This window comes from Budorcas taxicolor, chromosome 5, assembly GCF_023091745.1.
Source record: "Budorcas taxicolor isolate Tak-1 chromosome 5, Takin1.1, whole genome shotgun sequence".
Classification (NCBI taxonomy): Eukaryota; Metazoa; Chordata; class Mammalia; order Artiodactyla; family Bovidae; genus Budorcas; species Budorcas taxicolor.
In genome coordinates, this window is record NC_068914.1 from 118,507,016 (window position 1) to 118,519,513 (window position 12,498).

Sequence of the window (12,498 nt, forward strand, 5' to 3'; positions counted from 1 at the left end):
AAAGGGCCAGAAACTCAGACTCTGCTAGCTTTGGGCCAGTTGTGGGGCCCTGGTGGTGAGCTGCCCTCTGTGAAGATTAGAGGAGATGGGAGCAAGGAAGAACCAAATGTGCCCAGAAGGAAGGGTCTCGCCTCACACCACAGCCTTGCTATCTGAGCCCTGGCCGCCTCCTCCCCTCCCCACTCCCACACACCATCCCGACCACCTGATGCTCAGTGCGCCTGGCAGAACCAGAACAGGCTCACTGGAGGATCAAGAGAGCACAGGCGTCAACAGATCCAAAGGGCCCTGAGCAGGCATGTGGGCGCTGGCCACTCGGGTGTTCATACCAGCCACATGTCACCCACCAGAAGAGCCCACTCACCATGAGCACACACGCCTGCTTTCCGTCCATGAAGCCCTTAGGAATGGAATTTGGAGTCAGGATCTCGTATCTGAGGAGGAAAAGGGCGGCAGGTCAGTACACCCTTTGCTCGGATTCTATGTGGCCTGGAATATCCACAAGACGAGGGCCATCCCTACAGTGGAGCAGGTGTAGGATTCTTTCCACAGAGTGTCTGAGGGAAAGGGGACATTCAGAGAATCATATCCTGCTCTTTCCTGAGGCTGAACGGCACGAGGAAGGCCTGGCATTTTCCAGAAAGTGAATGGAAACTTATGTCAGACTGTTTCATTCACCTATGGGTGAGCTCTGAAGTGGGCTTACTAACTGCTAAGCAGCACCTGCATCCTTAGCCCCAGAAGTTTTTTAAATTAAATGTCTAGTTTTACAAATCGGAGAAGGCAATGGCATCCCACTCCAGTACTCTTGCCTGGAAAATCCCATGGACAGAGGAACCTGGTAGGCTGCAGTCCATGGGGTCGCTAAGAGTCAGACACAACTTAGTGTGTTCACTTTCACTTTTCACTTTCCTGCATTGGAGAAGGAAATGGCAACCCACTCCAGTGTTCTTGCCTGGAGAATACCAGGGATGGGGGAGACTGGTGGGCTGCCATCTCTGGGGTCGCACAGAGTCGGACATGACGGAAGCGACTTAGCTGCAGCAGTTTTACAAATATCATCTGATACAAATCAGAAAACACCTCATGATCTCATGATTAGAAAGATATGTGGAGTTCAGGCATTGTCAGAAAAAAAAATCAAGTCATGCTATGTCTAAAGCCACCATTTCCCACTTCCAAACACATCCTCCATATTTGTTACCAAGAAGGAAAAAAACGAAATAAATGGCATATATTGAGTACAAAGAGAAAACCATTTGCTGCAGAACGTTTTCCTAACAATCTCTGTCTATATAACAGACCACAATTGGTGAACATGGCCAAGCCCATCTCTGCTGAGATGCTGCAGAGAACCGCTAATCAACGGGGTGGTCCAAGAAATTAACCAGAGGGCTGCGACAGACAGCAACCAGGGCTAAACACGTCATTAGGCAAATAAGCCGGTGTCATGACTGTCCCCCTCCGCACACACAGCAGACATCCAATTCCATCGATTTTTTTCATACTCAAGGCTCCAGCTGATCCTCCTTTAATGTCTTTTCAGAGCTCCTCTAATTAGAGCAAACAGCACCCGGCCCCCACAGTAACTGGGAGCGGAAGCCAACGTGATAACTTGCATTTAAGCAACAAAACAGGAAGTCCTTCCTCACGTGGAGCATGGCACAGAGGACCCCAGCTCAGTGTGGACGAGGAGGTGGCTCCCCCACTAAAGGCTCTCCACTCACCTCTGCCGGAATTCCTGGAAGACCACGCGGTTGGGGAAGCCCTGGCGGCAGATCCGGATGCCTTCGAGAACCCCGTTGCAACGCAGCTGATCCAGCACCAGATGGGGGTCCAGCTTGCCAGCCTAGGAAAGAAACCCATGCACGTGCTCTTCTGTATGCCGTGGGACTGATGGAGAAAGGGCAGGCCCCTCTGGACACAACAGGACACACACCGCCCCCAGGAAGGAGCAGTCACTGCCTGCCCACCCATAGTAGTGACAGCTGTTACATGATCCAGGTCTGAGAGGCAGAAACACAGGCTCTATGGGCAGGCTGTACCCTAAGAGTGCCCGAGCCAGCCGGCAGGGTGACTGAACCAATGGCGCTGTGTGCCACGGGCAAGGGGTTTCTGCTCAGGGAGACAGACGAGGGCTGGACGGCCCGCGCCACACTACCAAGCAGCCGCACCTTCTTCTCGTGGTTGGGGATGATGCAGCGGACGAAGTTGGGGTTGGTGTTCCTCAGCGTGGCCATGAGTTTGGCCAGCTGCTCCTTGTACAGCTGCCCCACCGTGCGGAACATGCCTTTGCGTGTCTTGAAGGCCCCGGGCATCGCCGTCTCCGACATGCCAGCCACCTGGTCCAGGCCGATGATGCGGTCCACTGGAGAGAATAGGCAAGAGCACGTGAGTACCCGGCAGTCCAGGCCAGGGCAGAGGGGCGGAACAGACAGACAGGCCAATCTGATTAGAGAAAGAGGAGACTACAGAGTGGCAGGCCGTTTCTACGTGGAGCTTACGAAGCAGGCTAAGGTCATCTCCAAAGGCTGAGAGCAAAGGTGACCTTGTGAGCAGAGAGGAGGGAGGAGGAAAGGGTTTGGAAAGACTGCACAGCCGCAAAGTGTGGAAGCACATTCGTGAAGGCTGACTCCACGCTGTCACTTATCTCAGCCACCCTGGGACGCTCCTAACCCAGAGACACAAGAGCTGACGATGCATTCTGGAGGAGCGAGCAGGGCTGGTCCACTAGCCTGGCTCTGAGGACCTGTTCAGACTTGACTGACAGGAACCTGATACTCCATTCAGTCATTTGAAAAAAGCAGACCAGTATCCTGAACTCACACTGACCGCTACCTGAGAGCACTGGGCTAGGTCAGAAGGCAGGAGCTCTAAGCTACTCAGCCTGCAGGAGTCTGGCCCACCCTCTCTCTGTCAGCAATCCCCCCATGTAGAGCTCTCTACATCAGGGGCCTAGAGCAACATGCACGGTGCCAGGGCAGAGAGTTCCAGAGAACCACGCTGCCCACGGCTACCCCAAAGGCCGAGGATCCTTCTCCCTCTCAGGTCTCGCCTGGTCTCCAAGATCACGGGTCTTTCTCATCTAGACCAACCCTCCAAGGAAGCAGCCCTCATCACGGTGGCTCCTGCCCAGAACAATGAAATGAACCGCCTCCTCCTGGGCAAAAGCCAAATGATGAGCAAGCCCAACCTAAGTGGCCAGTGATCTGAGGTCAGGCTGACAGCAGAGCCAGTATTAAATTTGAAGACTTCCATTGCTGGATGCAAAAGTTAAGAATTCTATGACAAAGTCAGGTTCTTGTTCCTTCGTGGCCAGATCTCTTTTATTTGAAAGCAACAAGAGGGAAGCCAGGAGTGAGGATAGACCCAATGAACCCCTCAGTTAAAACAGGAGGCAACTGTACCTCTTGCAGCCCCTACAGGGCCCCTCTGGCCACCAAAGGTGTCCTGGGACTGGGTGGCTTGTGAAAGTCACTCAGGTTGTCCAGAGGAAGGTTGAGCACACCCCCAAACAACTGGTCATTTCATGTAAGGGTGTCTTGGCCCTAAAAGACCCTGCCCAGGAGGAGAGATAATGCTGCATAGACACACAGGTGCCCTTGTCAGCACTGAAGTGTCTGGGCCCACATGCATGCATGCGCGCACACACACGGCAGTGCCCACATACACACACACACACACACACACACACACAGCAGTGCACACACACACACGGCAGTGCACACACACACACAGCAGTACACAGCACCCTGTGCTGGGATACAGCAGTCATCACACACACACGCACGCATGCATGCACGCACGCACGCACACACACACAGCACCTTGTGCTGAGACACAGCAGCCACCCAAGCGGTGAGATGCCACCTTCATGAGGGGAGTTCTGAAGGGGACTTTGGACTGTGAATTTTTTTTTCTCCTTTTAAGATCTATAACATGAAGCTGTCAATATCAAACCACAGCCCAGATGGGCCTGGCTTTCTACGGGAGGCCTGTGACGGGGAGGGGGCCAGAGCCTGCACACAAGCCCAGGGCAGAGACCAGGGAAGGAGCACAGGCAGGCAGGAACAGCCAGGCAGAGCAGGCAAGCTCAGCAAAAGCGCCAGCCACGCAGCCCAGGGTGCAGCACGTGTTGGCGCCGCGCCAGGCGGCCAGTCACCTGGCTCTAGGTGGGGGACAGGAAAGCGCTGATGGAGATAGGCTCTCTGGGTGCTCTGCATCTCTGCAACAGAGAGGTTAAAGCAAAACCCAGGCAGAGGGAAGGAGAAACTGGCAGAGACAAGGAAAAGAACGGCTTCCAGGGGTACTGGCCTCCAAGGAGATGCAAGAAGGCAGTGAGGAGTTGGACGGAACCCAGGTGGCCGAGTGCTGGGCCACCGCACAACCCCCTACAAGGGAAGGGTCTGTGGCCTCAGAGTCTGGAGAAGCCTCTGCCCCAGAGGAAGTTCAAGGATGCTTGGGGCTCAAGGACATCAGGATTCAGGGACAGGGTGACCCTCAGGGCTGGAGGAGCCCACGCTTCTGGGAGCTAAGTGGGCACAAACCCTCTGGCTTGAGCCCTGCACTCAGCCAGTGGCCAGGAAGGGAAAGGGCCTAGCTGTGGGCACGGGGAGGCAGGGTGAGGGCCAAGAGCGTACCATCCTTCCACAACTCCGAGACAAACTTGTCCGAGGACTGGTGCAGCAGTGTGGCGATGTTGTCGTTCAGCGGGTCCATGTTCTTCATCAGCCACTCATCAGCTTTGTAATCCACCTGTAAGATCAGACCTCTAGTCACAGGCTGCTCAGGGCACACTGGTGCGCACAGGCTCTACGGCAGCAGGCTGACCCCATGGGCGGAAACATCAAAAACAGCAAAGACCCTCAACCTGGTATTTTCATCCCCAAGAAGGAAATAATGAGTGATCAGGGTGAAAGCCTCAAGATGTTCTCTGCAGAGTTACATGAAGGCAAAATATTTAAACAGCACCAAAGTCTGGCTGCAGGGAACAGGCTAAGAAAACTATGTTGCAGCTACAGAGTAGAATGTTCTGTTTTTAAAAATATTTACGGTAATATGAACGTTAGGGGAAAAAAATCCTAATCCTTTTAGCAACAGGACAAGTAATTTTTGTTTTGTTTTTTTTTTCAGGATATTCAGGTTTTCTCAGAGCATATATTCTTATCTTTTTTGAAATATGTTCTCAAAAACAAGAGTAATAAAACATTATATATTGTAACAATACAAACAGAGTGACTGGCCACCACAGCCTGCTTCCTAACCAACACAGCGTAACTCAGCCTGTGGTCCCCTCCTGGCCCCTTTCTGCAGGTTTTCCCACATGCAACGCTGTCAATGATGAGGTGCAAGATTGTGACGTCTTTCTCCCCAGAGACAGAATGACCTCCTGGGAGAGGACAAACCCTAGAGTTGGGTGTCTTGGCATCTGTCCCCCTAGGCACAGCCAGCATCCTTGTCCTTTGAGCTGCTGCAGTGCAGGCCAGATGACAATGCACACGGCCAGTTTCACCATTCAGCCCTTCGTGGGCTTTCAGATGTGCCCAGGTTTTGCATCACCTACAACAGTGCAACAAAAGCCTGCCTGCGTTTCTAACAAAGGTGGCGGGAGACGTGGGCATTCAGGGGGGCATGACCTCAGGTAACTAGGAAAAAAGAGATCTCCTTAACAAGTAGTTTAAAATCAAGAATGGCTTTAACAGCCTTAGGAGACAAAGGAGCTAAGCAGGGGAGGCCGAACAGTGCAGGGCCACGTGCAGAAGGGTAGGAGAGGACCACGGGTGGCTTGGGAGCACCACTGTGACAGCACAAGTTTCTCATCACCGATCCTCACTGATGGGCAGGCTGAGGACCGACCAGCTCATCACACATCCAAGTGTTACACATTCTGTGCAAGCAACACAACTTCCTGAGAAGAACCAACTTTAGTCTCAGCTTGGACCTCTGCAGACTCAGGACACCCCTGTTCAGGTCCAAGCCCTGGGATCAAGCCCACTGGAGGATGTCTGACAGCTGGTATGAAGACAGCTCTGCTACTTCCTGGCCAGTGGTCTTGGCAATAACAAAGCCAACAACACCTACAGGCATGACTCTCACCCAGGGGACAATGTTACCCCTCAATCCCACCCAGCAGATGTTCCAGGATGTCTGGAGACATTTCTGGTTGTCGCAAGTAGGGAAGGTGCTACTGACCTCTGATGGGGAGAAGCCAGGTCTGCTGCTAAATACCCTACAACATGTAGGAGGGTCCCTGACAATAAAGACTGACCTGGCCACTGAGGTGGGCAGTGTGGAGGCTGAGAGGCCCTGCCCCAGAGCACTGACTGCCCAGCAGTGGGCTTTGTGAGCTCCTTTAATACACATTCCCCAGTACAGTGGTGGTCACCTCCATCTTCCAGATGAGGCAACCAAGGCTCAGAGAGGTGAAGTAACTGGCCCAAAGTCACACAGGAGCAGAGCCCTAATTCAGACTGCAGAGCCCATGACTTTAGCACCAACAGCACATCTACACCTGGAAAACACACTTAATACTAACACACCGCATGACACCAGGGTGTGCACTCCTCACCTTGCCAGCGTAGTGGATGATGCAGAAATCTGCCTTGTCCTTCAGCTGCTTGGGCTTCTGGAACTTGGGGTGAGTGCCCTGCTCCTGCATCACCTTTTCCACGAAACTCTTGTCCGTGGCTTTGGGGAACCAGCACTCCTCGTCCAGCAGGGCCAGGATGCCAGGAGGGCCTGCCTGGAGCGAACATAGAATCACGGAGGTCAGCTTGACCTGGAAACCCACTGACTCTCACCCTTGTAAAGAAGTCACAGCCTGGTTTTCAGAAACTCAAGAGAAGGTGGGCAGTGCTTTCCTCACACAAGAAAAAAATAAGGAGCATGACTGAAAGCACTCCAGCTACAATTCTAGCTGAAAAAGAAATTTCTGAGGTCCAGGCTATGTCCAACACACCTTAATCCAACGATCCATCGTAAGATTCTCCCATGAGAACACTGGAAATCACGTGGTGGCTTGATGGGCCACGCAGACCCCTGACCCATGTCCAGAGGCTGCCCCTCAACAGGGGTCCTGGCCCCTCGAGTCCCTCTCAGACCCCACTCGACACACAGTGTGTCCACACAACTAAGTGGTGAGCGGGGACATTTAGGATAAGGCTCCTGAGAAAGAGGAAGCACCCCAGAGCCCCAAAGCCTTCCAAACTCTGAGTTTATAAGAGAGCAGACTCGGGCACTGTGGGACGGGCTGACAGGCCTGGGAACCAAACACCATCTTGTTTGTTGGAAAACAAAACTGATTTAAACAAAACACTCATCGTCAAAGTAAACCATTCGGTATTAGGATCACAGATGGTTCCGTCCCCAGAGGGGCGGAGCAACGGTGGGGCGAGGCGCAGCCGCGCGGCTCTTACTGGCTTCTCGATGAGGTCGATGCAAGGCTGCAGGTCGAGGCCAAAGTCGATGAAGTTCCACTCGATGCCCTCGCGCTGGTACTCCTCCTGCTCCAGGATGAACATCGTGTGGTTGAAGAGCTGCTGCAGCTTCTCGTTGGTGTAGTTGATGCAGAGCTGCTCGAAGGAGTTCAGCTGCAAGAGGGAAATGGGGTCAGACAGATCCCTGTTGTTGCCGGCGAGCCCCCAGGAAGGACCGGAGGAGTGTCTGGGCAGAATCTCCTGGGGCCCCACCGTGCCACCCCTGTGGGCCTTCCCTCATCACACCCACAGCAGGGGCTGCACTGCTGGGGCCCATGGACCCCACCAGCAGTCTGGTGGAGCCCCTGTATCAAGGTGATGTTTTCAAATGCACAAAATAGATCAAAAGAGAAAGAAGTTATCTTGAAATGTAATTATCAAACACAGTAACAGAAATCCATAGTGCTTTTTAATTAACAAGCACAGGTCCAAGCCGTCGGATTCTAACATCTAGAATTTGAAGTAGAGGTGAATGCAGACAGTATGCATGTCCGCCAAGTCGCTTCATTCGTGTCCGACTCTACGACCCTGTGGACTGTAGCCCACCAGGCTCCTCTGTCCGTAGGATTCTCCGGGCAAGAATACTGGAGTGGGTTGCCATTCCCTTCTCCAGGGGATCTTTCCTATCCAGGGATCAAACACGCATCTCTTATGTCTCCTGCATTGGCAGGCAGCTTCTTTACCACTAGCACCACCTGGGAACCGAAACAATTCGACAACAGGCAATGAGTGCTATGATGTGGAAACACCTGATTTCCACTAGAGACAGAACACAAGCACTGCTAGTGCAGCTGTGGTGTGTGTACCCTGCTGAATCCATAGCTGAAGAAACGGCACCATATACTGAGAGGTCAGCGAAAATAAAGAGGCAATTCTCTCCCCACCCAAGTTCACGGCTCCTCTGAAAACAGCCATGGACCCTAGGCTGAAGAATCTGGGCTCCTGCAATTACCAGTTTTTGCTACCTGACCTCAAAGTCTTTATGGGCAGGGACAAAGTCATGTCACAACACTCAAAATCAATATTTGAGAAAACATAAACAATAATTGAATAGAAAGCCCCTGCCTGTGAGGCCTCCTAGAACACCGTCTAGATGGTACTATTCTCGCCAGCATTTCTGTTTGGGAAAAGGCACTTTGTTTAAGCTTTAAATACACCCAACTGCTATCTCCTGTCTCCACACAAGCAAGGAGGCGCCCAGCTCAAATTGCTGTGGGACCAGGTGAGAGAGGACCCCAGCCCAAGAAGGCAGCCCCAGAGGCTCGGGAGGTGGGAGGGGTCTCGAGGGAGAAGCTCACATCAAAGATCTCGAAGCCAGCGATGTCCAGGATCCCGATGAACGAGGCGCCCTGCCTCTTGGTCTTGTCCAGAGCCTTGTTGATGCGCAGGACCAGCCAGCGGAACATGCGCTCGTAGGTGGCCTTGGCCAAGGCCTCGATGGCAAAGTCAGCCTGCGGGGACACCCGAGGTGGAGGGGAAGGGTCAGACACAGGGAGTGCACTCATTCCTTCTACCCCAACAATGTCACCTGCAGGGCCCACCCCCAGAAAAACAGCCTCAAAGATGAGAAAAAACCTTCAAGCACAGATACGTTCACTGCAGTGTTATTGATAATGAAGGAAGTGGCAAGAGCCTAAACTTTCAACATTACATGCCGAGTGAACTTGTGTGCGTGCATGCTAAGTCGCTTCAGTCATGTCTGACTCTTTGCAACCCTATGGACTATGGCCTAGCAGGCTCCCCTGTGAATGGGATTCTCCAGGCAAGATACCAGAGCGGGTTGCCATGTCCTCCTCCAGGGGATCTTCCCCACTCAGGGATCAAACCTGGGTCTCCTGCACTGGCAGGCAGGATCTTTACCACTAGTGCCACCTAGGAAGCCCCAGAATGAACCTAGAGCTTTGCAAAGACTTTTTTTTAAATAAATGGATATGAACTAAAGTAGCTACAGAAGAAATGACATCTGAGATGTGCTTCAAGTAACACAGCTGGGGGTATGGAGACCAGATTAACCAGGAGCCAAGACCAGCCATGAGTCAGTGACTCCTGCAGCCTGGACCCTGGGCCCAGCTTCCTCCTGCTCTCAGTGGGGGTGGCACCACCTGCTCTCCAAGGTGCCGTGAGGACTCAGAGAGGTGACAGCGCTAACACAGGGGACGCCCCAGGGCAGGCCTCAATGTGGCCACTGCAACCTCCTCGCCAACGTAGCCCAGCCCCTCAGCCGAGGGCTCACCTGCTCCTTTGTCTGCGCCTTCTGGACGTAATCCCGTCCCACCTTGATGCGCGGGGTGAGGATTCCTCGGGTGAAATCGGTCACATTGATACCCAACAGGTGGGATACTTTCTGGGCAGCTAATGTTTTTCAAAAAGTAAGGAAGGAAGGGGTAAAAGGTTTTAATTAAACCCAAGAGAACGAGTCCCTCTGCTCAACCTGCGAAATGTGTGGTAACTGAGTGATCGTTACCAGGACAATCAACCCAGGCCCGGCCCTTCCTCCACAGGGCACAGAACAGCCGGCTCTCCCCTTAGACAGGCCAGCGGGCATGGCTCCCAACTCAGGGCCCCACATTGGGACCTCTGCACACCCTTGGCCACATCCTGAGTGTAAAAGAGGGTCCTGAACACAAACAGCACCACCCTAGACATAGGGACAGAACAGGACAACTCACACGCCCATGCATTAAATTCTTCTGAAAGCCCCTCAGAAGCACATGTTAAGGCTAACTTAAGTAGGGTTGCTTGCAATGACCTGAGGACTAGCAATGGCTGAAGCACTAGGGTGAGGACAGTGTTTCACGTCCTCCCAAGTCCACAGGCAAGTCAAACAACAGCAGAAATGACCATTTTACAAACAGAGACAACCGGTCTGGCCTCAGCATAAATGAGAGAAACTCGGGGCCACAGATCATGGGTTTTCTAGCTCATGCTGACACTTACTCCACGAAGGAGTATCAGGGTCATGTTCACAAGTATTTTACAAAAATACGGAGTGACAGGCAGCCATACAGGTGCAGTAAAAAAGAAGAGTGTCTAAGATCTCTCCAAGACTCCTTCTCCTGAGCCATCTCACCCAGGCCCCTACCCGCACAGTCAGGTGAGGGGCCCACGGGGTTACCTGTGTTGTCGGGCATGGAGGCCTGGTCGCTGTTACGCTCCTTCTTGAAGACAATGTTGCCGAGCTGGAGGACCCCTGAGATGACTCGCAGCAAGCCTTGGGGTGCAATGAAAGGCAGCTCAGAACCAGGTGGGGTGTCACCCCTCAGAGGCCCTCGGGTAAGATAAACCACGTGGGGCACCAGGCCTTGGCCTAAAGCACATCTCCAGGGCCTCTGGTTGGCCTCCGCTGGGGCAGCCTCGTGCTTAGATACAAGCTCTGTTAATGCTTCTAAGTTCAGATGTGCCTCTACCTAGGGCCCACGGTCTGTTTCTAAAAATAAAGTTTTATTGGAACACAGCCAGGCCTGTCCATGTACATGCTGTCGGTGGGAAAGCAAAAGCGACCCTGACTCTAATGCTGGAGAACAGGGTACACATGCCCCAGCCCCTAATCTTCCTAAAACACAGCATCAAGGCCCCCCTCACCTCCCTCTAGAGAAACAGGAAGTCACAGGCAAGCTCCACACCACTGCCACTCTGGGCGTCACCAGTGCAGAAGCCCCGGCCCCTTCCACACTCGGCTCGGACAAAGCAGGAATATTCCACTTCCAGCATATGGCAAGGACAGGAGCAGCAGACCCAGGCCCTGGGCAGTTAGGAGCCTGTCCTTTGTCCTCATATGCCCCGGGCAATATGACCAAGAAGAAATAACCCTGAATCTCAAATCTGCGGGCCCACCTCCCACCACTCAGCCTTCCTCCAGTCTCTATGGACTTCCTAATGCCCAGCGCCAACAGGAAGCGCTCCCCAGCCTCCCCGGGGAGGGCTGGCCCATACCCATCTGCTCTTCCTCTGGGATGCCCATAATCCGAAAGGCCTCCATGGTCTCCTGGAACATGTCCTTGTCCTGTTGCCCGGGGATGGTGACATGCCCGTTGGACAGGAAGCGGTATTTGTTGTATGACTCCAGCAGGAGATCAGCTGTAGGGGGCAGAGGGCAAAGTTCAGTGAGGGTCAGGAGGCTCCAGTCAACCCTGTGACCTCAAAGGTGTGGGAGATTGGGAACCACCCCGAAACACCCCAGGAATGCTGACTCTCCCCAGCATGTGAGACGGGCACACACACGGCCCCCCACCCAAGAGCATCAAGGCCCAGAAGTCTGCAGCTGCACAGTGACCTGCCCAGGCTCCCTCTGGCCTGGGTCGAAACAGGGGCCAAGCCCGCAGCTGGTCCAGGAACAGAAGTCAGGCTCGCCTTGCCTGCCCCCAGGCAGAGTTCATTTCCTGACTGCAGTCTGTGGCCTGACTGCAGGGGGATCCCCTGGGTGGGCCCACAGCTCACACTTGAGGTGCTCCCCAGCCCCAGACAGCAGGTAGTAGAAGATGTGGAAGGTCCGCTCTTCCTTGGCTTGGCGGATGGCACGCGATTTCTCCAGGAGATCTTCCAGAACATTAAGGAAGTGTGCACACTGTTGGGAAGGCAGCCTGCCACATTCCCCCATTCAAAAGCCATGGAACTTCACCAGCAGAAAACAGCAAAACAAAACAAGGGCAAACTACCCTGGCTCTGTCTCTCGTGGCGTATAGCCCGTCCAAACAGCAGCCCTTACATTTGGGAGTCTCGTCTGTGTAAAGGGGCCCCTTCTCACGAGGGAAGGGAGCTAAGAACACTTCCCCAGGCTATTAAGATAAAGGAGCATCCACTCAACACTACCTTCAGGGAACCACACTGGAAGACCTTCTCTAGCTCCATCCTATTCGAAGATCAACTTTGCACGTATGCTCAGTCATGTCCAACTCTTTGTGACCCCATGGACTGTAGCCCGCCAGGCTCCTCTGGCCATGAGATTCTCCAGGCAAGAATACTGGAGTGGGTTGTCATTTCTTTCTCCAGGGGATCTTTTCAACTCAGGGATGAAACTCATGTC

At 53.4% G+C, this 12,498-nt stretch overlaps 1 protein-coding gene across 2 annotated transcripts in view; it reads right to left on the reverse strand.

The window, feature by feature from the left end:
• Positions 1-12,498, reverse strand: part of MYH9 (myosin heavy chain 9) — an 85,331-nt gene that overhangs the window by 19,419 nt on the left and 53,414 nt on the right. The window contains exons 8-19 of one of the 2 annotated variants that reach the window (XM_052640030.1): positions 11,913-12,011; positions 11,409-11,552; positions 10,591-10,686; positions 9,709-9,827; positions 8,774-8,926; positions 7,416-7,589; positions 6,569-6,742; positions 4,641-4,755; positions 4,163-4,225; positions 2,175-2,368; positions 1,728-1,849; positions 365-434 (exon numbers count right to left, since the gene is read on the reverse strand). In XM_052640030.1, the coding sequence (XP_052495990.1) occupies positions 365-434; positions 1,728-1,849; positions 2,175-2,368; positions 4,163-4,225; positions 4,641-4,755; positions 6,569-6,742; positions 7,416-7,589; positions 8,774-8,926; positions 9,709-9,827; positions 10,591-10,686; positions 11,409-11,552; positions 11,913-12,011 (1,523 nt within the window). The remainder of the gene's footprint in view (positions 1-364; positions 435-1,727; positions 1,850-2,174; positions 2,369-4,162; positions 4,226-4,640; positions 4,756-6,568; positions 6,743-7,415; positions 7,590-8,773; positions 8,927-9,708; positions 9,828-10,590; positions 10,687-11,408; positions 11,553-11,912; positions 12,012-12,498) is intronic. The other variant, XM_052640031.1, reaches the window with a different exon arrangement.